Source organism: Fundulus heteroclitus, unplaced genomic scaffold (assembly GCF_011125445.2).
Source record: "Fundulus heteroclitus isolate FHET01 unplaced genomic scaffold, MU-UCD_Fhet_4.1 scaffold_45, whole genome shotgun sequence".
NCBI classification, from domain to species: Eukaryota; Metazoa; Chordata; class Actinopteri; order Cyprinodontiformes; family Fundulidae; genus Fundulus; species Fundulus heteroclitus.
The window spans coordinates 2,858,570-2,882,921 of record NW_023396868.1 but is presented as its reverse complement, the minus strand read 5'-3'; the positions used below and the strand labels follow the sequence as shown (position 1 = coordinate 2,882,921).

General features: G+C 43.5%; 1 protein-coding gene across 1 annotated transcript in view; it reads right to left on the bottom strand.

Annotated features, from left to right (window-relative positions):
- sass6 (SAS-6 centriolar assembly protein) overlaps window positions 1-24,352 on the bottom strand; it is a 165,972-nt gene that overhangs the window by 77,941 nt on the left and 63,679 nt on the right. Inside the window, exon 9 of the mRNA XM_036131690.1 lies at window positions 17,367-17,561. Coding sequence (XP_035987583.1) covers window positions 17,367-17,561 — 195 coding nt within the window. The remainder of the gene's footprint in view (window positions 1-17,366; window positions 17,562-24,352) is intronic.

The following is a 24,352-nucleotide window of genomic DNA, read 5'->3' as shown; positions in this document are numbered from 1 at the left end:
GATAGCTAAAGGATCTGCCTCCCATTCTACTTTTAGAGACTCTAGGAACCACCAGCAGACCTGCAGTCTGAGAGTGAAGTGCTCTGTTAGGAACATACGGGGTAATCAGAGCTCTGATATATGATGGAGCTTGATTATTAAGGGCTTTATACGTTAGAAGAATTTTAAATTCTATTCTTGATTTAACAGGAAGCCAATGAAGGGAAGCTAAAATTGGAGAAATATGATCCCTCTTGTTGATTTTCATCAGAACTCTTGCTGCAGCATTTTAGATCAACTGAAGGCTTCGAACTGCATTTTGTGGACTTCCTGATAGTAAAGAATAGTCCAGCCTTGAAGTAACAAATGCATGGACTAGTTTTTCAGCATCGCTCCTGGACAGAATGTTTCTAATTTTGGCGATATTCCTGAGGTGAAAAAAGGAAACTCTGGAAACCTGTTTAATATGGGATTTAAATGACATGTCTTGGTCAAAAATAAGACCAAGGTTTTTTACTTTATTACCAGAGGCCAAGTTAATGCCATCCAGATTAAGTGATTGATTAAGAAGTTTATTTTTTGAGGACTCTGGTCCAAAGATTACAACTTCTGTCTTGTCAGAATTTAAATGCAGAAAATTTAAAGTCATCCAGCTTTTGATGTCATCAAGACATGACTGTAGTCGAAGTAATTGATTGGATTCATCAGGATTTATGGATGAATATAGCTTAGTGTCATCAGCATAACAGTGGAAATTAATCTTATGCTGTCTGATCATTTTGTCAATCGGAAGCATACATATAATAAAGAGAATTGGTCCAAGGACTGAACCCTGTGGTACTCCACAGGTGACCCTAGAGTTTGAAGAAGATTTATTATTGACATGAACAAACTGGAATCTGTCTGACAGATCAGATTTAAACCAGCCTAATGCTTTCACCTTAATCCCTACAGTATGTTCAAGTCTTTGTAGGAGAATATTGTGATCAACTGTATCAAATGCAGCACTGAGATCTAACAGGACAAGTACAGACACAAGTCCATTTTCTGAGGCCATGAGAATATCCTTAGTGACCTTCACCAGAGCTTTTTCAGTGCTATGATGAGCTCTGAAGCCTGACTGAAACTCCTCAAGTAGGTCATTACTTTGTAAATGTTCACAGAGTTGATTAGCAACTACTTTCTCAAGAATTTTAGATAGGAAAAGAAGATTAGCTATAGGTCTGTAATTTACTAACTCGTCTTGATCAAGAGAAGGTTTCTTAAGTAAAGGTTTAATAACAGCTACATTAAAAGCCTGTGGTACATATCAATTTACTAAGGATAGATTAATCATGTCCAAAGTAGGGCCACTGATCAATGGGAATACCTCCTTAAACAACTTGGTTGGGATTGGGTCTAACATACAGGTAGAAGGTTTCGATGAAGCTAAAATTTTAGATAGCTCAGAAAGCTCTACTGCTTCTAAACAGTTTAAATACTGTGCAGGTTCTAAAAATTCCTCCAACGTTGCCTCACTTATTGAGACAAGGTAATCGTGTTTGGGAGGATGGCCATTATTTTATTTTTAATGGCATCAATTTTATTTATGAAGAATCCCATAAAGTCATTACTGCTAAGAGCTAAGGAAATGGATGGATCAACGGAGCTATGACTCTGGGAAAGTTTAGCAACCGTACTAAAGAGAAATCTAGGATTATTTTTGTCAATTTATGAAAATAATTTTTTGATAAATAAATATATATATATATATATATATATATATATATATATATATATATATATATATATATATATATATATTATTTTTTATTTTTTATTTATTTATTGCCAATACACTCCTTGGCCATTCATGATACTTTGCACAATATCATTCCCAAAGTGGGAAAATTGTTTTGGTAATAGCATGAAATGTTGAAATGTTTAGTAAAATAAACCATAATTTATTAATTTACGTTTTTTGTTTGAAGATTAAATCAAATTCCATCTGTTAATATTCTTAGTTGTTTCTCTTTTTAAGGGAACATAATTTATTTTCTTCAACTTAGACAAATCAGTTGATACATGTATACCCAAATATTTAATACAACTAAGAATACAGCCCAAATATCACCCATAATCTCTCCAAATTGTTCTGGTATAGATTGGGTGGGATTGGATAAATAAACCATAGCATCATCTGCAAACAATGCCAGTTTCTGTTTTGCATCGGACATCAGCATTCCTTACTATACTGTTGCATCGATTGAACAAGTGGCTCTATAAAAATTGAGAAAGTACATATGAAAGGTTTTAAAATAAAGTCATTTTGTTTTCCATTTGTGTGTGAAGCATGTTTTGTGAATGCGCATTTTAACATTTTAAGCACAGCATGTGCAAGTCCCAGGTCCATGCATCCAATTTTAAACGCACAGCCACACCAGCAGTATGTGTTGTTAAACATAGGCCAATAAAATTTCTTAGATCTAAGTGCACATGTTGCTACATTTATTAGTACGGAGTTTACACAGGAATCCTAGAGTGGAATTCACTACATTTTACTTCTTATTTTACTACCGTCCGTCCGTCCGTCTTCTTCCGCTTATCCGGGGTCGGGTTGCGGGGGCAGCAGCTTCAGTAGGGAGGCCCAGACGTCCCTCTCCCCAGCCACTTGGGCCAGCTCCTCAGGAGGAATCCCAAGGCGTTCCCAGGCCAGCCGGGAGACATAGTCCCTCCAGCGTGTCCTGGGTCTTCCCCTGGGCCTCCTCCCGGTGGGACGTGCCCGGAACACCTCACCAGGGAGGCGTCCAGGAGGCATCCTGACCAGATGCCTGAGCCACCTCAACTGGCTCCTCTCGATGTGGAGGAGCAGCGGCTCTACTCTGAGTCCTCCCCGGATGACTGAGCTCCTCACCCTATCTCTAAGGGAGAGCCCAGACACACTACGGAGAAAACTCATTTCAGCCGCTTGTATCCGGGATCTCGTTCTTTCGGTCACGACCCAAAGCTCGTGACCATAGATGAGGGTAGGAACGTAGATCGACCGGTAAATCGAGAGCTTCTCCTTTTGGCTCAGCTCTCTCTTCACCACAACGGATCGGTACAGCGCCCGCTTCACAGCAGACGCTGCACCAATCCGCCTGTCGATCTCCCGCTCCATCTTCCCCTCATTCGTGAACAAGACCCCAACATACTTGAACTCCTCCACTAGGGGCAGCACATTCTCCCCAACCCGGAGAAGGCACTCTACCCTTTTCCGGTTCAAGACCATGATCTCGGATTTGGAGGCACTGATTTTCATCCCGGCCGCTTCGCACTCGGCTGCGAACCGCTCCAGTGAGAGCTGTAGATCACGCCCTGATGAAGCCAATAGGACCACGTCATCCGCGAATAGCAGAGACGCAATCCTAAGGTCACCAAAACGGATCCCCTCAACACCTTGGCTGCGCCTAGAAATTCTGTCCATAAAAGTTATGAACAGAATCGGTGACAAAGGGCAACCTTGGCGGAGTCCAACTCTCACCGGAAACGAGTCCGACTTACTGCCGGCAATGCGGACCAAACTCTGACACCGGTCGTACAGAGACCTGACAGCCCTTATTAAAGGGTCCGGTACTCCATACTCCCGGAGTACCCCCCACAGGATCCCCCGGGGGACACGGTCGAATGCCTTCTCCAGATCCACAAAGCACATGTAGACTGGTTGGGCAAACTCCCATGCCCCCTCAAGAATCCTGCTGAGGGTGTAGAGCTGATCCAGTGTTCCACGGCCAGGACGAAAACCACACTGCTCTTCCTGAATCCGAGATTCGACTATCCGACGGACCCTCCTTTCCAGAACCCCTGAATAGACCTTACCAGGGAGGCTTAAGAGTGTGATTCCTCTGTAGTTGGAACACACCCTCCGGTCCCCCTTTTTAAATAGGGGGACCACCACCCCAGTCTGCCAATCCAGGGGAACTGCCCCCGATGTCCACGCAATGTTGCAGAGCCGCGTTAACCAACACAGCCCCACAACATCCAGAGCCTTAAGGTACTCAGGGCGAATCTCATCCACCCCCGGGGCCTTGCCACCGAGGAGCTTTTTAACAACCTCGGCAACCTCAGCCCCAGAGATGGGAGAACCCGACCCAGAGTCCTTAGGCTCCGCTTCCTCAATGGAAGACGTGTTGGTGGGATTAAGGAGGTCTTCGAAGTATTCCGCCCACAAACGCACAACATCCCGAGTCGAGGTCAGCAGCACACCACCCCCACTGTAAACAGTGTTGGTACTGCACTGCTTCCCCCTCCTGAGACGCCGGATAGTGGACCAGAATCGCTTCGAAGCCGTACGGAAGTCTTTCTCCATGGCCTCTCCGAACTCTTCCCACGCCCGAGTTTTTGCCTCGGCGACCAGCGAGCCGCCTGCCGCTTCGACTGCCGGTACACATCAGCTGCTTCCGGAGTCCCACAGGCCAAAAAAGCCCGGTAGGACTCCTTCTTCAGCTTGACGGCTTCCCTCACCGCTGGTGTCCACCAGCGGGTTTGAGGGTTGCCGCCGCGACATGCACCGACAACCTTGCGACCACAGGTCCGACTAGCCGCCTCAACAATAGAGGCGTGGAACATGGCCCATTCAGACTCAATGTCCCCCGCCTCCCTCGGGACGTGTTTAAAGTTCTCCCGGAGGTGGGAGTTAAAGCTCCGCCTCACAGGGGACTCTGCCAGACGTTCCCAGCAAACCCTCACAGTGCGTTTGGGCCTGCCCGGTCGGACCGGCTTCCTCCCCCGCCATCGGAGCCAACTCACCACCAGGTAGTGGTCGGTGGAGAGCTCCGCCCCTCTCTTCACCCAAGTGTCCAAGACATACGGCCGCAGATCAGATGAAACGACAACAAAGTCGATCATTGAACTGCGACCTAGGGTGTCCTGGTGCCAAGAGCACATATGGACACCCTTATGCTTGAACATGGTGTTTGTGATGGACAATCCATGACGAGCACAGAAGTCCAACAACAAAACACCACTCGAGTTCAGATCAGGTGGGCCATTCCTCCCAACCACGCCCCTCCAGGTCCCACTGTCATTGCCCACGTGAGCGTTGAAGTCCCCCAGCAAAACGAGGGAGTCCCCAGGAGGGGCACTCTCCAGTACCCCTTCCAAGGACTCCAAAAAGGGTGGGTAATCTGAACTGCTGTTTGGCGCATAAACGCAAACAACAGTCAGAATCCGTCCCCCCACACGAATGCGGAGGGAGGCCACCCTCTCTTCACCGGGGAAAACCCCAACGTGCAGGCACCGAGATGGGGGGCAACAAGTATGCCAACCCCAGCTCGGCGCCTCTCACCATGGGCAACTCCAGAGTGGAAGAATGCCCAGCCCCTCTCAAGGAGACTGGTTCCGGAGCCAGAGCGGTGCGTCGAGGTGAGTCCGTCTATCTCTAGTCGGAACCTCTCAACCTCGCGCACAAGCTCAGGCTCCTTCCCCACCAGAGAGGTGACATTCCACGTCCCAAGAGCCAGCTTCTGCAGCCGAGGATCGGAACGCCAAGGTCCCCGCCCTCTACTGCTACCCGTTGCACAATGCACCCGACCCCTTTGGCCCCTCCGACAGGTGGTGAGCCCATCGGAAGGGGGACCCATGTCACCTCTTCGGGCTGAGCCCGGCCGGGCTCCATGGGCAAAAGCCCGGCCACCAGACGCTCGCCAACGTGCCCCACCTCCAGGCCTGGCTCCAGAGTGGGGCCCCGGTGACCCGCGTCCGGGCGAGGGAACACGAGGTCCATTAATCGTACTCATCATAAGGGGAGTTTTGGGCTGCGCTTTGTCTTTTTTTTACTACCTCTACAATATTTATTTTTTACTACCAACACAATATTAAGAAGCTACGGAGCCCTCTAGGGGACATGGGGAATTTTTTTTTGCGTTCCTTCGAGGTATGGCTGATTTATTTGTTGTGGTCTCTTGTCATTCACACACAGCGATAAACCATGAGAGCCGACATGAGTTTTAAAACGGCAAAGGTTTCTCGGAAGATCAAACTTGGATCTACACAGCACAGCGCACATACCAGTGAGATGCATTCGCGAGTGTCAGAAAGCTATGGTGCATTCATGAGCATGGGACATAAGATTTTTCATAATAAAAAGCTAGCAGATGTGCATAATCAATACAATTATAGAGCATTCAGTATTGTAAGAAAGCCCGCACTGTTTCTGGATAGACACATTATTGTATGAGTTAAGTTCTGTTCTGTTTTATGCCTCTTTCCTTGCAAATTTGAAATGTCCTATGCTCCTGAATGCACCATAGCTTTCTGGCGCTCACGAATGCATCACACTGGTCTGTGCGCTGTGTTGTGTAGATGCACGTTTGATCTTCCACTTAAGAGAAACCTTTGCAGTTTCAACAACTCCCGTTGGCTCTCACGGTTTATTGTTTGTAAATGAATCTGCCAAATAACCACATTTTTTTCCCCACAAGAGGTATATTAAAACGTTTTGGTATCATTATTTTAAGAACAAGTAAGTGCGTTGGTCAAATTTGAATACGATTTTCTCATCGATATTCAGTTGTACAGAGAAAGGCGGGCTCCCGCGACAGGGAATACATATCTCGGCAGGCATGCACTTTTTGGGAACATGCACTTTGCGAGGAAATGCAAAAGGTTTTGCGAGGGAACGCAAAAACAACAAAAAAAAAACAAACAATTTCCCCATGCCCCCTAGAGGGCTCCGTAAGAAGCAGCCTATTTTGGGGTGGAGCGGTGGATTCACAGCAGTGACCCATGTATCTCTCACCCAAAACAAAACTTTATCCCGCTTAGTTTAAGGTGAAACTGTGACTTGACTTAAAGCTCACATGCGCAAATATTCCAGAAGACTTAGCAAAGTAGGTATTTTAATAATTTTATCAAAATGCAATGATGTTCAAATTTTACAAGCCAATGTTCCCAATAGAATATTGATAACTTGGCAAATGTACAAACTAAATAATCAGCTGGAAGAACATCAAGCAACTAACGTTAAAGCTATAGTTCGGAATCCTGTTCAGAAACACTATTATCTGGATAAAATGGTCCTTCCTTCCTGAGAGTAGTCAATACATTATGCATTCAGAAAAAGGAGGTTAAATAAAAAAAAAAAAAATCTCTGTGGGAGCTGCAGGCCTGTAAAAAAACTCTAACCAATCAATGCTTTTTGCACCGAAGGGCAGGGATTTGTCAGTTTTGTTCCTGTTCTCACTCTCCTCTGTCCCTGAAGTTCCAGGGGTATCGCCTTATCTATTGGTTGTCCCACATGCCAATCATTCTGATCCGCTCATGTAACGACAATGTAAGCATAGGTTCCTTGTTAGTTTCCGCTTGCTCGCTGCGCATTCGCACGTCTAGTGTTTATGTACCTGGTCAGCTTAACGATCAGGTTAGGGGTTAGCTTTGGCGTTAGCTGTTCATTGAAGCCCTGCTGCTCTCACCGTATACTTTGAACATAGTTGAGAGTTGCAAGAAGCATACCACATTCATGCTTATGAGAACAAGACGAAGGCCTCAGTAGAAAGAAAAAAGACCAGTATGGATTTGAGATTGTTTTCATGTAATTCCCCTAATGAAAGAGAGCGAAATAAGAAGTCTCGCACATGCACTGTTATTCAAAAAGGGACTTAGGTAAACTTCTGGAAAAATAGCCGACCCTAGCTTTTACATCACTTGCAACACAGATAACAGAGTGAACATGGCTTAAAATTAAAAATACATTGCAATTTTATAAAGATTTTCTTTTCACTTAACTTTCCATTACTACCTCAGAATACAACTTTATATGAGCAGCCAGCTTATGTCTCTCAATTTTTGCCTTATTTATCCATCTTTCTGTCTCCTTTTGTGTTTCTGTCTCTATCATATATCTTTATACAGGGTTATGTTTTGAAGGCCTCTTTTTCCTGCTTCTTGATTGAATGAAAATCTCTTTAAATTTATTCAGTGTTTATTTTACTACATTTGGGATATGATTTAGATTAATTCATGTGGTCTACAAGAATTGGTTATTTTGCAAGAATTAAACAGCCATCTGTTTTAAGGCTCAGGAAGGTGCCTTTTTGTTTCCAGCAGACAGACATTTGGTGATGTGCGACAATCAGAGCAAAATGTATTTTTGTACGACACCTGAAAATTACCATACATCTGTATACTTGTTAAAAATATGCCATATTGCTTATTAATGTTTATTAATTGAGTTTAAAGAGACGCCATCACCCTTGTATTAATTTTAGGCAAGAGCACTTCTGACACAAGGTAGTTCTATTGGGGGTAACTAGTTGGGTCATATAAGCGGTTATTGCTTTAATGACCACCGTATGTTTCCCCAACACAACAGCAGACGCTTCCACAACTATTAGAGGCTTTGTATTCCCGGCTTTCTGGCAGCTTTTCGTGCAGACATCCTCAGAAATTAGGTGTATTTAACAAACACAGATATGTTTGTCAAAGCAAGCAAAATATGTCTTGACTCTGCTTGCTCTCTCTCCTGGTGGGAGTAGGAATCTACTTGCATGGAAAGTGACACATATGACCCAGACACAGAGAGCTGAAAGTAGAAGATCGGCGACGTTGAGACAGAATGTGTAGAATGCAATTTGGCGCTGCTTAGACTAATAATTATAATAACAGTAACCATAAACACGTACAGATGTTTCAGGGTTTCTGCTAAATGTAATTGATCGTGACGCACCATCACGGCAAAAAAAATAAATAAAAAAATAATATATATATATATATATATATATATATATATATATATATATATATATATATATATATATATATATATATACACTCCTGATCAAAATCTTAAGACCAGTCAAAAAATTGCAAGAATTTGCATTTTGCACTATTGGATCTTAAGAAGGTTCTAAGTAGAGCTTCACAATGTTAAAAGGACAAATCAGTGCAAGAGACAAGAACATTTGAGCAGGGAATTGTCTGAAAACTGCATTTATACTCAAACATGATTTTTTTCAGCTGATCAAAAGTTTAAGACCATAGCTCAAAAAAACCCGAACCCCCCCCAAAACAGAAATCAAAATGTCAAAAAAAAGGACTCAGTAATGAGTAGCTCCACCATTCTTGTTGATGACTTCAAACAATCGTTTAGGCATGCTCGATGCCAGTGTTTCCAGGAGGCTAGTGGGAACATTGCTCCAAGTGTTGAAGATGGCTTCACGAAGGGCATCCATTGTCTGGAACTGATGTCCATTTTTGTAAACTTCCCTTGCCATCCATCCCCAAATGTTCTCAATTGGGTTTAGATCCGGGGAACATGCAGGATGGTCCAAAAGAGTGATGTTATTCTCTTGGAAGAACTCCTTTGTCAGGCGGGCATTGTGAACTGCAGCATTGTCCTGTTGAAAAACCCAATCATTACCACACAGACGAGGGCCCTCAGTCATGAGGGATGCCCGCTGCAACATCTCCACATAGCCAGCTGCTGTTTGACGCCCCTGCACAACCTGAAGCTCCATTGTTCCATTGAAGGAAAACGCACCCCAAATCATGATGGCGCCCCACCACTGTGCCGTGTAGAAAACATCTCAGGTGGGATCTCCCTGTCATGCCAGTAACGTTGGAAGCCATCAGGACCATCAAGGTTAAATTTTTTCTCATCAGAGAAGACAACTTTCTTCCACCTTTCAATGTCCCATGTTTGGTGCATCCTTGCAAAGTCCAAACGGGCAATTCTGTGGCGTTGAAGAAGACGTGGCCTTCGAAGACGTTTTTTGTTTCTGAAGCCCTTCTCTCGCAGATGCCATCTGATGGTTATTGGGCTGCAGTCAGCACCAGTAATGGCCTTAATTTGGGAAGAGGATCGTCCCGTGTCTTGACGGACAGCCAATCGGATCCTGCGGCTCAGAGCTGGTGAAATTTTTTGGGGTCTACCACTTGACTTTTTTGTTCCATAACCCTCAGGATCATTTAAAAAATGCAAAATGACTGTCTTACTGTGTCCAACCTCAGCAGCGATGGCACGTTGTGAGAGGCCTTGCTTATGCAGCTCAACAATCCTACCACGTTCAAAGTCAGTGAACTTTTTTGCTTTTGCCATCAGGAGGTCTTGACAGTGTAAAGACTTCACAGAAAATGACATGGAATCCAGATGTTTGCACAGCTTTTGGCTTTTAAAGACTATGGTCTTAAACTTTTGATCAGCTGAAAAAATCATGTTTGAGTGTAAATGCAGTTTTCAGACAATTCCCTGCTCAAATGTTCTTGTCTCTTGCACTGATTTGTCCTTTTAACATTGTGAAGCTCTACTTAGAACCTTCTTAAGATTCAGTGTTGCAAAATGCTAATTCTTGCAAATTTTTGACTGGTCTTAAGATTTTGATCAGGAGTGTATATATATATATATATATATATATATATATATATATACACACACATATATAAATAAATGGATAGCCAATATTTGTGGACTTATACTAACCATAATCAGAGTTTGAAATACAATATGATGGAAAATTAAAATGTACTTTATTTTGAAAAACCAACACCACCTGCTCCTTCCTGTATGTTAGGGGCTACTGTATTACGCTGCTCTCATGAGGGGAGGAAAACTAGAGACGATAGTACAGTTTTGCCCAGTCTTTGTTGGTATATTTAGCAACATTTCAGACCCCTTAAGTAATTTTCTCTCAAAAAGCGACGAGCAACAAGACTAGTGGCGATTTTTTTTTGCTTTAATTGTGAGTTTACCGAAAGCACCAGTCATTCTGGAGTCACTGAGACAGCAGAGAAAGCTACCATGGGAGGTGTCTCACAGGCACACTGCAGCTGCTGCTGCCTTGTCACATATATAGTAATATAGTAATATAATATTTTTTCTCTCTCACACTGTTGCACTAAAATATTTCCCTGAATTTGATTCATAAACAGCTTCAATGACATATTCACCTCGTTCACTTTGTGCACCTCTGATAACTGTCTTTTTGGTACAGTTTGTTTTATTTAGTGTGGATTCATGCAATGTATTAAAATTCAAAATCATTTTATAAAAGGTAATTTTTTGTTTCAAACAGATTTAATTACTATGTTTAATAACTTTCTTGTCTTGGCAAAAACTCTCCTGCAGCCTGGGTCACAAACATATGAACAAATATGCAAATTAGATGATGATGTCACCATCATCCGTAGTTATAAGTTTTATACAGATTTTATATTTAAACAAACTTAAAACAAAAAGTCAGCATCAATAGAAAAGTCAGAATATATTGAAGGGGTGATGAAAGATTTACTACCAAACAGGTTCTATTTGTTGCCTTTTACTGGCCTTAATTTGAGCTAATTTAATTTAAAACCTTTTACTATCACACTAAAACCCTGTAATAATAATTATCAAAGCTGAGCCACTGATGCTTGGATTGTGTCCAGAGCACTGATCTCTTCACCATCTTCACACGACTGATTTGCTGTCAAGCCCATAAAGACACTTGTGAAGGCTGCAAATCACACCACTATGATATAATATTCAACAGTCATGAGACCTATTACAGAGAAAGTCCACAATATGACACAGTGGTGTTCCAGGAATAACCTAACCCTGAATACCAGCAAGAACAAGGAGGCCATAGTGGAATACAGGAGATGCAGGAAGACTGAACAAGCTCCTCTCTACATACATGGGTTGGTAGTATGACAGTGTGGTATGGGAGCTGGACAGTACAAGAGAACATAGATCTAGCATGGGTGGTGAAGTCCCATGTGGTGAGGTCAGTACTGGGGATTGTGGGATGAGATCTACAAGATCTAGATACAGTTCAAGTTGCATACGTCTAGGGAAAGATGCATTTCCACAGATCCAATGTGTAATCTATGTGCATTCTGAGACAATCATCTCACCAATATTTCATTATGGTAACACATAATGATAGAAAATATTCTTGATTCCTGAATGTACCTAGAATAGGTACCCCTTTTACTCTCCAGATAAGCTTAACATTTTGCAAAGCCCTGTCTAACACTGCAGCATGTGGGAACCTCATCTATGTTGAAGACATTTGAAGGAGGTCTGGCAGAACACCCCCACGAGCCAACTCCCCACAACATGGATAAAGCTGACACTTGCTAAGGGTCACTGGTGCCGAACAAGGGTTGGGTACGTCAGTTTGATAGTGGGCCCCAACGGCATCAATTCCCAAGCTAGTAGAATCTGAGTGATCCAAGACACAAAAGCTCCAGCAAATCTGTCTGAACTCTGAAGCTTCTTAAGGGTTTTAAACTGCTCCTGCCAGTATATAGAGGACTATGCAGAGCTGGCTAGACCTCTTAGAAAGCTGCTGAAAAAAAAACACATCAATCAGCCACAAGAGCATGGCTTCTAACTGCTGAAGCAGAAACTTTGTTCTTCTCCTTGTCTGGCTTAACCAGATAAGGAGAGGGAGTTCCAACGAGTTCCACTTTGAAGCAGGTTTTTCCTCCCATGTTCTGCACACTTTCATCTTCCACCTTCTGGTGTGGACAGAAAACGGGATGAAGAATGCCAAGAATAAAGAAGTGAATACAACCATCGTGTATTGCAAAATGGTAAAAGGTGATTCCAGGACAAATACCTCAGCCAGCTACACTGGAGCGGATCCAGTCATGGGTCCCAGGGACCCGAGCCACCGCCCGCCCGAGCACCCAGCCCTGGACACAGAGGACCACCAATGCACCAGCGGGCCAAGGCACCAGCAAGCGGAGGTGAGCATGACATTCACTCTTTCCCAACCTATAGTAGTGCCCCACATGGAAAGAAAAAAAGAGGAAGAAGTACACACTCACCACACACATCCTATATTGCCAGGTCCAAGCACCGTCACCCCAGAGGGGTAACCATCCCCCGGACCTGGTAGGTGAACCCTAAAATCAAGATTTGGGGAGGGGGGGGGGGGTTACCACAATGTAACCTACCCGGTCCATACTACGGTCCTAACCTTCCATCCCGGCCCCAGACCAGACGACCCATGGGCCTACATTCCCGGAGAAAGGGCCATCTAGAACCGGCAGGCCAGCCAACCAGAGACCCCCCCCCCCCCCCCCCTCCACGGACCCTGAGGTGCTAACTCCCCCGCAGCCTCCTTTCCATACCCCTGGAAAAAATTCCAGGGGAAAGCAGAAGTGCCAGCCCCAGTCCCGGCCAATAACCCAGACCCAACGTCTACCGCCAGCCAAGACCCCGGACCTGTTGGCCCGCTCCACCTCCAGGCCCCAGACTCCAGGCGGTAATCGGCAGATAGGGGTGTGAAAAAGACCCGAGCCACCCTCTGCCTTCTCAAATTTCCTGTTGCTGCATGTTGTTCTCAAGTGTGTATAAAACTGGGGGTGTCAAAAAAAGGTCAACCCCCCTCTGGAAGGTAGCTGGTGCCAAGGCACCCCTCAAGCAACCTACCCAGAACCTTCAATGTCTAAATACGAGTGGGAGCAGAGGGAGCCACCAGAAGTGAGGCAATAAGCCCCCCCCCCCCAAGATATCTTAACACAACCCCCCACCCACCCAATTAATGCCCTACATGTGTGTGTTGTGAGAATCTTCTGAATGAACGCGGACAGTCATCTGACTATAAGGGGATGACGCTGTCTGCTCATGCGCTCCTCATTATCAGATAACCAGGCCAGAAAAAAACAGGCCGAGACCACATCTGGAACTGGTCTGCATTTAGCGTGGTCCGGTTATGTCTAGCTCGGTTCAGTTCAGTCTGCTGACCATTTACACTCGAGAGTTATCTCGGTTACCGAGCCCGGACTGGTCTTGGCTCGGTTAAAAAAGGGTAGTGTAAACAGGGTATAAGATGCATAATAAAATTGGGGTCAAGGACGTCACCAGACAGCGGAACTGGGAAATCCTCACCACTCCCCAGCAACGTCCCCCACTCCCTAAGGTCCTACATTTGTGGCAGCGTGATGGAGCGGGCAGAGGGAGGTGTTCGGAGATGGGGAGGAAATGACCACCCGAACCATGCAGACCCCTGTTCTCCGGATAGAACCAGCACTGAGAGACAGCAAGACCCAGGACCCACATACGACAATAGACGTCCAGGCTGGGTTCAATCCTACCCCATCCCCTCCAACCCACGAGCAGAATGCAACCCTTGAATGCGAGAACATCTGCCAGGAGATGTTGATGTCTATACCCCCCTTCCAGCTCAACAGGCCCCAAGGCCCTTCAGCCACCAGTGGCCCCAATAAGGCCAGACACCCGGGCATACACTGGCCCAAACCCCAAGCGACATACTCTACAGAACCCAAGCCACCAAGGCCCTGCCTGGACACCCGCCCAAGGAAGACACACCCCAGGAACCCAGAGTCACGGAGCCACCCCAGACCCATGTCCGCCAGCGCAGTACCCCCCCAAGAGTATCGCAAGCGGCCGCTGCATGCCGCCCTGAGGCCCCCCAAGCCCTGCCCAGGTGGGGGTCATAGACCCTGAGGCCGGACCCACCAGACACCAAACTCCAAGCAACCCCCAGAGCCCCAAGACCCAGGCACCCTCTGAATCAGCCACCATGCCCTACAGAACACATCCCACAGCTCCCCGCCGACACTAAGTGATGGAGCCAATCAAAGGAGCCCAGAGAGCTCGATCTGATGCCGATGCATATGCTGTCTCAAGACTAATATAATCCAACAAAAGATCTCTATAATGATTGATATTCAGAATTTTTTTGCTTTTCCAATTCACAAGGATAGTTTTCTTTGCGATACACAAGGCAGTGAAAGCCATGCAAACTGATTTATTTTCCCCAAAGTGCTTTCGTCCAAGTTACCCAGCAAGCAAACTGAGGGGTAAGGTAAAATTTTACAACTGAGGCACTTTGACAAGTCCTTACATATCTGGACCCAGAACCTCAGAACAGGTGTACATAACCATAGTGCATGAATATACTTGTGAACAGATATTAGATTGAGCAAAACTCATCCTAAATAATATTTGACCTGTATAGTGTAGTCTGTGAAGGATTTTGTATTGTATTAGTAGTAAATTTGGGTTTCTAGTCATTTTGAGCCCAGATGTTTTGTTCAAAGTTGACTGATGAATCATCTTCCCGTTTTAGAATAGGAAGAGATATTGAATCATCTAGTTTAGACAGTGTCCTGTATAATTTAGACAGTAGTTTTGGAGGGTTTAGATCCAGGAACTCATATTTTTATTGGAATTTGTAAACCACCTTTAATGTGGTTTACAAATTTACTTTTAATTATAGATTTAATTTGTTGATATTCTAAGATATTCAGATAATTTAGGAAGTGTTATTTTGTTCAGAAATCGCTTGATGTCATTATCTGATGGGTTTATCTGCGATGTGTATAAGGATTTGTGGAAATCTCGGAAGGTGTTGTTTATACTTTCAAGATCATATAATGTATTACCAGTTGTCTGTAACTGCAAATATAGCTGTTTTTTCTTTATTTGTTTTAAGCTGATTAGCTAAGAAGCTTCCTAACCTATTGCCATGTTTTAAAATTTTCTATTCAAAGTCTTTGAATTAAAAATGTATTTTGCTTTTCAATATATTTGTTTAACTTTAATAGGGAGTTAAATAGTTTAACTTTAGGGATTTTACCCAGGTTTCCCTCTTCCTGGGAGGTTTCAAGTAACTTAATTTTTTCCTCTAATTCCTGGATCTTCTTTTTTATGAGAATCGTCACTAATCTCTGCTTTTCCTGCCTCTCATAGGATATATGCTGATGTCCCTGGTAAATCATTGTACTCCAAGAATGAAGCCCACTCTTCTTTAAAATATTTGATCAATTCTTCATCCTTAGGCAATGATGTATTAATTCTCCAGCTTACAGCTTCACCAAATGAGTCGAATGCTTGTCTGCACCCAATGACACCACAGTCACCACTGCTCAACCACGTCTTCAGCCGATGGGGCCTTCCCGTCCATTGATTAGGACAGAGGAACACACTTCCTGTTGAACGTTATGACAGCGCTCTTTGGCTACGTTCACACTGCAGGCCTTGATGCTCAATTCCAATTTTTTGTGAAATCAGATTTTTTTTGCGTGTCCGTTCACATTTCCAAATATATGCGACTTGTATGTGATCTGTATTCATACACCTAAGCGTCCCGCATGCGCGGTAGAGGATGCGATGACGTCATACGCAGCGAGCGTGCTCATTGCGGAAGTAAACACGGAGCGTAATGCTGCAGCGTATCTTGCGTTCTTTAAGTTCTTCTCCAGCCGGAGCCAGCACATTACGACGCAATCTTTTTAAGAAGCGGCTTTACTGATACGGACTTCATTCATAATTTTCTAATGACAAAGGCAACCTTTATGTGCGTCTGTGAAGGGCTCTCTTTAGCGCTCTCACGTAAAAACACACATCTTCGGCAGTCATAGCAGCGAGTAAACGCGTTGCTGTGGGGCTGTATGGACTTGCAACAGGTGCTTGTTACCGCACAATAGCAAACCTCCTTTTTTTTTTTTTTTAGCCAACCTCTTTGGCATAGCCAGGTCCACCGTTTGTCAAGTATCAATGACGTGTAGGTTGGATGAAGGGGACCTGGCTGTACAGACACAGGTCGCATTTGAAAAAATCTGATCTGTGTTGTTCAGACTGTCATGAAAAGATCAGATACAGGTCGCATATGGGAAAAACATTCGGAATTGGGTCACTTCAGGCGGCAGTGTGAACGTAGCCTTTGACATGTTGGGTATGGAAGTTAAATTCCAGACGGAATGGATCAACTGCACGGTTCCGATGTTGGAAAAGGGCAGGGAAGCACTTAGCTTCAGCATGGCATGCTGAAGAAGTATGCCAACACCAGTGTGAAGGACTTTGGTAAAAAGCTCCCCTTGCTCCTAATGATCTTCCAGTCACATCTTCAAAAAAAAGAGTTCAAAAATAAAATTAGATTATATATTCTCAAGCATTTTTCTGCTCACTGTTAGTTAACTCAGGGTTCAGCGAAATTGAGTTTGTTGCACCACTTTTCTGCAACCATTGTCAGCCCCCTCATTCTAGATTTGTCCTTTTATTTGATTTCCTTGCAACCTAAGGATACCAGTTTTAGCAGCAGATAGATTCAAAGCTGCAACATTAAACACTTTTAGTACCTTAACAGCTTTTTAAACAGTATTACACAATGCCCATATTCATTTGAGTAATTAGAGATATAAGAACATGATAAGTGGCAAAACCAGGACTGAAAATCCTGCAAATGTACATCTTCAAATTCTTGGACAACAACAGATAGGTATTATGGTGGCAAAAAAAATACACACTAAATTATAAGTTGTTTAAAAAAAAAAAAAAGTTATTATTTACACTATTCCACTTGACCCAAAGTCACATATTAGACTCTGCTTAACTGTGGAAAAGCAGAGCCTGCCAAAGAACTCTGAACTGTTCATTTAAATAGGTAAAAAAAATGCAAACACAGTATAGCTCCTACCTTCTGCTGCTGAGTTGCCTCTAGAACTTCTTTCGTGCGGCACATGACCATCTCTTTATCTTTGATCTCCTGCTCCAGGACAGCTACTCTGACCTGCAGCTGGCTTACTATACGCTCCTTTTCATGGACCTCTGTGTCAAGAGTGCTGTTTTCCCTCCTGAGACTCAGAACCTGCTGTTTTAAATGCTGGCATTCCTGCACACAAAAAAACATCACAACATAAAAACTTACAAAGCACAACACTTCAATAAATTCCATAATACATTGTAAGCTTTGAGATAGGAAAATTAACTGTGGAAAGCTTCAGCCTTACTGTTGACATTATAATCTAACTCTTTATGTGAAAACATTGACAAATATTCACCAGAGGATGGTAGATGAAGGTACTGCAGCTCATACTAAAAACCATTTACACCACATTTCATTCAGCAAATCAGAATTGGCGTACATAAAATCTGGATCTCATCAGAACAATTATTTGTACTTAATAAACTATTTTATTTAAATTGTACACCCCGACATATTTTCAGTTTTAATGTTTCAGGTCAGTAAATTAATTTCAAAACTAGATGAAGATAATCTGAATACATTTTTGTATTCAGATTACATAACTTTTTCTTCTCTCTCTCTTTTATCTTCATAGTAGGTACACCTGGTCTGGCGTTCTGTTAACTGTGACATCATCCAGAGAAGACAGGCTCACCTGCTACTACCATCTAATCTTAGAACAGATTACTGGATCAATGTGTGCTTCTGTGCTTTTTTGTTTCTCTTGTTGTGTCTCTGCTCTGTCTTCTCTAACCCCCAGTCGGTCGAGGCAGATGACCGTTCATACTGAGCCCGGTTCTGGTTCTGCTGGAGGTTTTTCCTTCCCGCTAATGGGTGGTTTTTCTTTCCACTGTCGCTTCATGCTTGCTTAGTATGAGGGATTGCTGCAAAGTCATGGACAATGCAGACGACTCTTCCTGTGGCTCTATGGTTCTCCAGGAGTGAATGCTGCTTGTCAGACTTTAAAGCAATTAACTGGTTTCCTTATATATAGGAAATATTTGACCAATCTGTGTAATATGATTAATTTTGACTTTGTAAAGTGCCTCAAGATGACATGTTTCATGAATTGGCGCTATATAAATAAAATTTAATTGAATTTAATTGAATTTTAAAAAACTGTTCTAAATGATGATTTTAATTATAGGAAAAAGCACCAAACCAACCTGACCTACTGGGGAAAGTAATTTAGGTGCAAGAATTGTACCTGTATGATTCAGTAGAATTGACTATGTAAATTGCCTTGCGATGACGTGTTGTGAACGGCTGCTATATAATTAAATTCAATTGAATCAAGTTTCGAGTGACCCAGAGGTGGACTTGCTATCGTCCTTCGGATCGTTGTCCTGCTGTAGAACCGAAATCTGATTGGGCTCAAGGTCCTGTACTAATGGCTGGACATTCTCCTGCAGGATGTTGTGACACAGAACACAATTTATGATTCCATCAACTATGGCTAGTCATCCATGTAAGGGAATGCAAAGCAGCCCAAAACCACCACACTCCCACCACCACATTTGACTGTCAGTTTTATGATCCCCTCCTGAATTGCAGTAGTTTAGGGAGAGGGAACAGGCGTCCAAAAAGGCCACGGGGGGGGGGGGCAGGCATAAGAGACTAAGAGGTGGCAAATGGGGGACAGGGAGGGAGAGGGCGAACAAAAGGAGGGAGACAGAGAGACAGAGAGACAGAGAAGCAGAACAGAGCGAGACGATAAGAGTAGAGGACAAGAGAGAGAGAGACAAGATGAGAAGAGAGAGATATAGAAACATGAGAGAGCGATAGAGAAGAGAGATAGAGCACGAGGACAGAGACAGATGAGGAGAGAGAGAGATAGACAGAATAGAGATATGATATAAGATATACATATACATATTCTATGATAGAGAGAGAAAGAGACAGATAGAGATAGATAGATAATAGACATATACATATATATATAATCTATTAGAGAGAATATATATATATATATATATATATATATATATATATATATATATATATATATATACATACATACATACATACAGTGGGGAGAACAAGTATTTGATACACTGTTGATTTTCCAGGTTTTCCCACTTGCAAAGCTTGAAGAAGACTGTAATTTGTATCATAGGTACTCTTCAACTGTGAGTGATGGAATCTAAAACAAAAATCCAGAAAAATACAATGTATGATTTTTAAATAATTAATTTCCATTTTATTGTGTGAAATAAGTATTTGATACACCAGAAAAATGAAACTTAATATTTGGTGCAGAAACCTTTGTTTGCAATTACAGAGATCAGACGTTTCCTGTAGTTCTTGACCAGGTTTGCACACACACTGCAGCAGGGATTTTGGCCCACTCCTCCATATAGATCTCCTCCAGAGCCTTCAGGTTTCGGGGCTGTCGCTGGGCCACACGGACTTTAAGCTCCCTCCAAAGATTTTCTATTGGATTCAGGTCTGGAGACTGGCTAGGCCACTCCAGGACCTTCAATTCAATTCAATTTTATTTATATAGCGCCAAATCATGAAACATGTCATCTCAAGGCACTTTACAAAATCAAGTTCAATCATATTATACAGATTGGGTCAGATTATACAGATTGGTCAAAATGTCCTATATAAGGAAACCAGTTGATTGCATCAAAGTCCCGACAAGCAGCATTCACTCCTGGGGAACCGTAGAGCCACAGGGAGAGTCGTCTGCATTGTACATGGCTTTGCTGCAATCCCTCATACTGAGCAAGCATGAAGCGACAGTGGGAAGAAAAACTCCCCATTAACGGGAAGGAAAACCTCCGGCAGAACCGGGCTCAGTATGAACGGTCATCTGCCTCGACCGACTGGGGGTTATAGAAGACAGAGCAGAGACACAACAAGAGAGACAAAAAAGCACAGAAGCACACATTGATCTAGACCTTAAGATGTTTCCTACGGAGCCACTCTTTAGTTGCCCTGGCTGTGCGTTTTGGGTCGTTATCATGCTGGAAGACCCAGCCACGACCCATCTTCAGTGCTCTTACTGAGGGAAGGAAGTTGTTGGCCAAAATTTCACGATACATAGCCCCATCCATCCTTCCCACAATACGGTGCAGTCGTCCTGTCCCCTTTGCAGAAAAGCATCCCCAAAGAATGATGTTTCCACCGCCATGCTTCACGGTTGGGATGGTGTTCTTGGGGTTCTACTCATCATTCTTCTTCCTCCAAACATGACGAGTGGAGTTTAAACCAAAAAGTTCTATTTTTGTCTCATCAGACCACATGACCTTCTCCCATTCCTCCTCTGGATCATTCAGATGGTCATTTGCAAACATCAGACGGGCTCTGACATGCGTTGGCTTGAGGAAGGGCACCTTGCGTGCACTGCAGGATTTTAATCCTTGACGGCGTAGAGTGTTACTGATTGTCCTGGTCCTGCCGTGTATTGCTGGGCTCATTCCTCACCTTCCTCAAGATCAATGATGCTCCACGAGGTGAGATCTTGCATGGCGCCCCAGACCGAGGGAGATTTTCCGTTATTTTGTATTTCTTCCATTTTCGAATAATTGCACCAACTGTTGTTGCCTTCTCACCAAGCTGCTTGCCTATTGTCCTGTAGCCCATCCCAGCCTTGTGCAGGTCTACAATTTTATCCCTGATGTCCTTACAGAGCTCTCTGGTCTTGGGCATTGTGGAGATGCTGGAGTCTGATTGATTGAGTGTGTGAAAAGGTGTCTTTTACACAGGTAACGAGTTCAAACAGGTGCAGTCAATACAGGTAATGAGTGGAGAACAGGAGGGCTTCTTAAAGAAGAACTAACATGTCTGTGAGAGCCAAAATTCTTATTGGTTGATAGATGATCAAATACTTATTTCACACAATAAAAGGAAAACCTGGAAAATCAACAGTGTATCAAATACTTGTTCTCCCCACTATGTATGTATGTGTGTATATATATATATATATATTATATATATATATATATAGAGTACAGATCAAGTTTGGACACACCTCATTAAAAGAGTTTTCTTTATTTTCATGACTATGAAAATTGTAGAGTCACACTGAAGGCATCAAAATGAATTTTGTGTTAATGAATTAACACATGTGGGATTATATACTTAAAGGTATACTATGCAACCGGGGTTGATTTTCCAGCGAGGCTCCCCCCAGAGGGCGAAAGTAAAAGTGCACTGTCGTAAATATGCTCAGCTGTTCTCCTGGTTTGTCCGTCAAGCCAGGCGCGGTTGTTTTGAGCTTAGCAGACAGGCGAACACAACGAATACAAAAGTGGAAAAAATGGCAGTACAAACAATGACTAACACAGTGAAGGTATGAACATGTACACAGAGAGAGAGAGAAACCATTCCAATGCAGTGTTTCCCCTAGGAATTTGGGACGACCGGCGGAGCGGGGGGGGTGGGGGGGGGGTGGGGGGGGGGGGGGGGGAACAAACTTTGCACCGCTGAGCGGCTGAGCGGAGCGGCGCGCATATCGAGTTAGTTTTATTTTTTTATTATTATTTTTTTGGAATGTCGGCGAGGCGGTAGCGTGAGGGAAACCCTACAATGTTACTTACAATCGCATCAGCAGAAACGCAAGGTCCGCGTCAGCCTTGCAGCCTTCTATCTTCACCCATGTACGACTCCTCTCTCTGTCCAGAGCCCTTTTCCTCTTTCTTGCCTGCTCTGACATGGGCTTTCGCTGTTTTCTCGTTGGTTCCGCCATGATAACTGCACAAATATCGCCACTGCGCTACCAACGAGCACGCCTTTCACTGCGGGCGTGTAGCAGTTCTCGCCGTAAAGCAAGACCGACTCTCGCGATGCACACGAGACTACTTAGCCTGTGGATGCGGGCCGACTGCTCCTGCAATTGCAAGTGCGGTATTTCCCCCACAGACCACCAGGGCGGCCGAGAAAACCTTAGTTCAACCTGAAATGACTCATTTAATCATCCAAAACGGTATGGAACATATTAATTAACTGAAAAATGTTGCATAGTATGCCTTTAACAAAAAAGTATGAAACAACTGAAAATATATCTTATATTCTAGGTTCTTCAAAGTAGCCACCTTTTGCTTTGATTACTGCTTTGCACACTCTTGGCATTCTCTTGATGAGCTTCAAGAGGTAGTCGCCTGAAATGGTTTTCACTTCACAGGTGTCCCCTGTCAGGTTTAATAAGTTGGATTTCTTGCCTTATAAATGGGGTTGGGACCATCAGTTGTGTTGTGCAGAAGTCAGGTGGATACACTGCTGATAGTCCTACTGAATGTATTTGTATTACGGCAAGAAAAAAGCACCTAAGTAAAGAAAAACGAGTGGCCATCATTACTTTAAGATATGAAGGTCAGTCAGTCCGAAAAATTGGGAAAACTTTGAAGTGCAGTCGCAAAAACCATCAATCGCTACAAAGAAACTGGCTCACATGAGGACTGCCCCAGGAAAGGAAGACCAAGAGTCACCTCTGCTGCGGAGGATAAGTTCATCAGAGTCACCAGCCTCAGAAATCACAGGTTAACAGCAGCTCAGATTATAGACCAGGTCAATGCCACACAGAGTTAAGAGGAGACTGTGTGAATCAGGCCTTCATGGTAACATAGCTGCTAGGAAACCACTGCTAAGGTCAGGCAACAAGCAGAAGAGACCTGCTTGGGCTAAAGAACACAAGGAATGGACATTAGACCAGTAGAAATCTGTGCTTTGGTCTGATGAGTCCAAACTTGAGATCTTTGGTTCCAACCATCATATCTTTGTGCGACACAAAAAAGGTGAACGGATGGACTCTACATGCCTGGTTCCCACCATGAAGCATGGAGGAGGAGGTGTGATGGTGCTTTGCTGGTCACACTGTTGGGGATTTATTCAAAATTGAAGGCATACTGAACTAGCATGGCTACCACAGCATCCTGCAGCGTACATGCTATTCCATCCGGTTTGCGTTTAGTTGGACCATCATTTATTTTTCAACAGGACAATGATTCCAAACACGCCTCCAGGCTGTGTAAGGGCTATTTGACCAAGAAGGAGAGTGATAGGGTGCTGCACCAGATGACCTGGCCTCCACAATCACCGGACCTGAACCCAATCAAGATGGTTTGGGGTGAGCTGGACAGCAGAGTGAAGGCAAAAGGGCCAACAAGTGCAAAGCATCTCTGGGAACTCCTTCAAGACTGTTGGAAGACCATTTCAGGTGACTACCTCTTAAAGCTCATGAACATCTGGCAGTTAAGTGCAAACCATTTAAACTTGCTAGAGAGTTCAGCTCTTTATTATTGCAGCTAACATACAGCCAAAGGTTACTGCTAAATTAGCCCTTGAAAAGCTCTATTGTTTCACCAGCCGTCAAATGAACATTAATCCAGAGGCAACTGTGTTCATAGCTGGGTACTTTAATTATATTAAAGCAAAAGGTTCTAATGAAAATTAAAGAGAGCTTATATTTCTCCTCACATATAAAGACCTCCATCATACATCAGAGCTTTGATTACCCCGTATGTTCCTAACAGAGAACTTTGCTCTCAGACTGCAGGTCTGCTGGTGGTTCTCAGTCTCTAAAAGCAGGATGGGATGGAAATCTGGGAGGGAAATCTTTCAGTTATGCTGTGCAATTACACATATTTAAAGTTATTTAATGTTTACCAAATTACTCTGTTAGGTATTGTCCGGTGAATATCAGGCCAATTGGTTTTGACATATAGATAATAGTTTAAAGAGTAATTTGAGCACAGTTAAACCTTTAAAAACAGCGAAAACACATTATAAATAAACTATTTTAAATTGCTTCATCCCAGTCTAAGTTTCCCTGTTCATCTCTGCTGTTATGTAATAAGCCCACAGGAAAATCACCTAAGATCAGACCCTAAGGCTGATCGAAGGCCACAATAAATGTTAGGAATCGGTGCAATCACCCCTCCCAGCTTTTGTATTCCCACTGAAAAATAAACTGGGGTCAGATTAGCAAATTA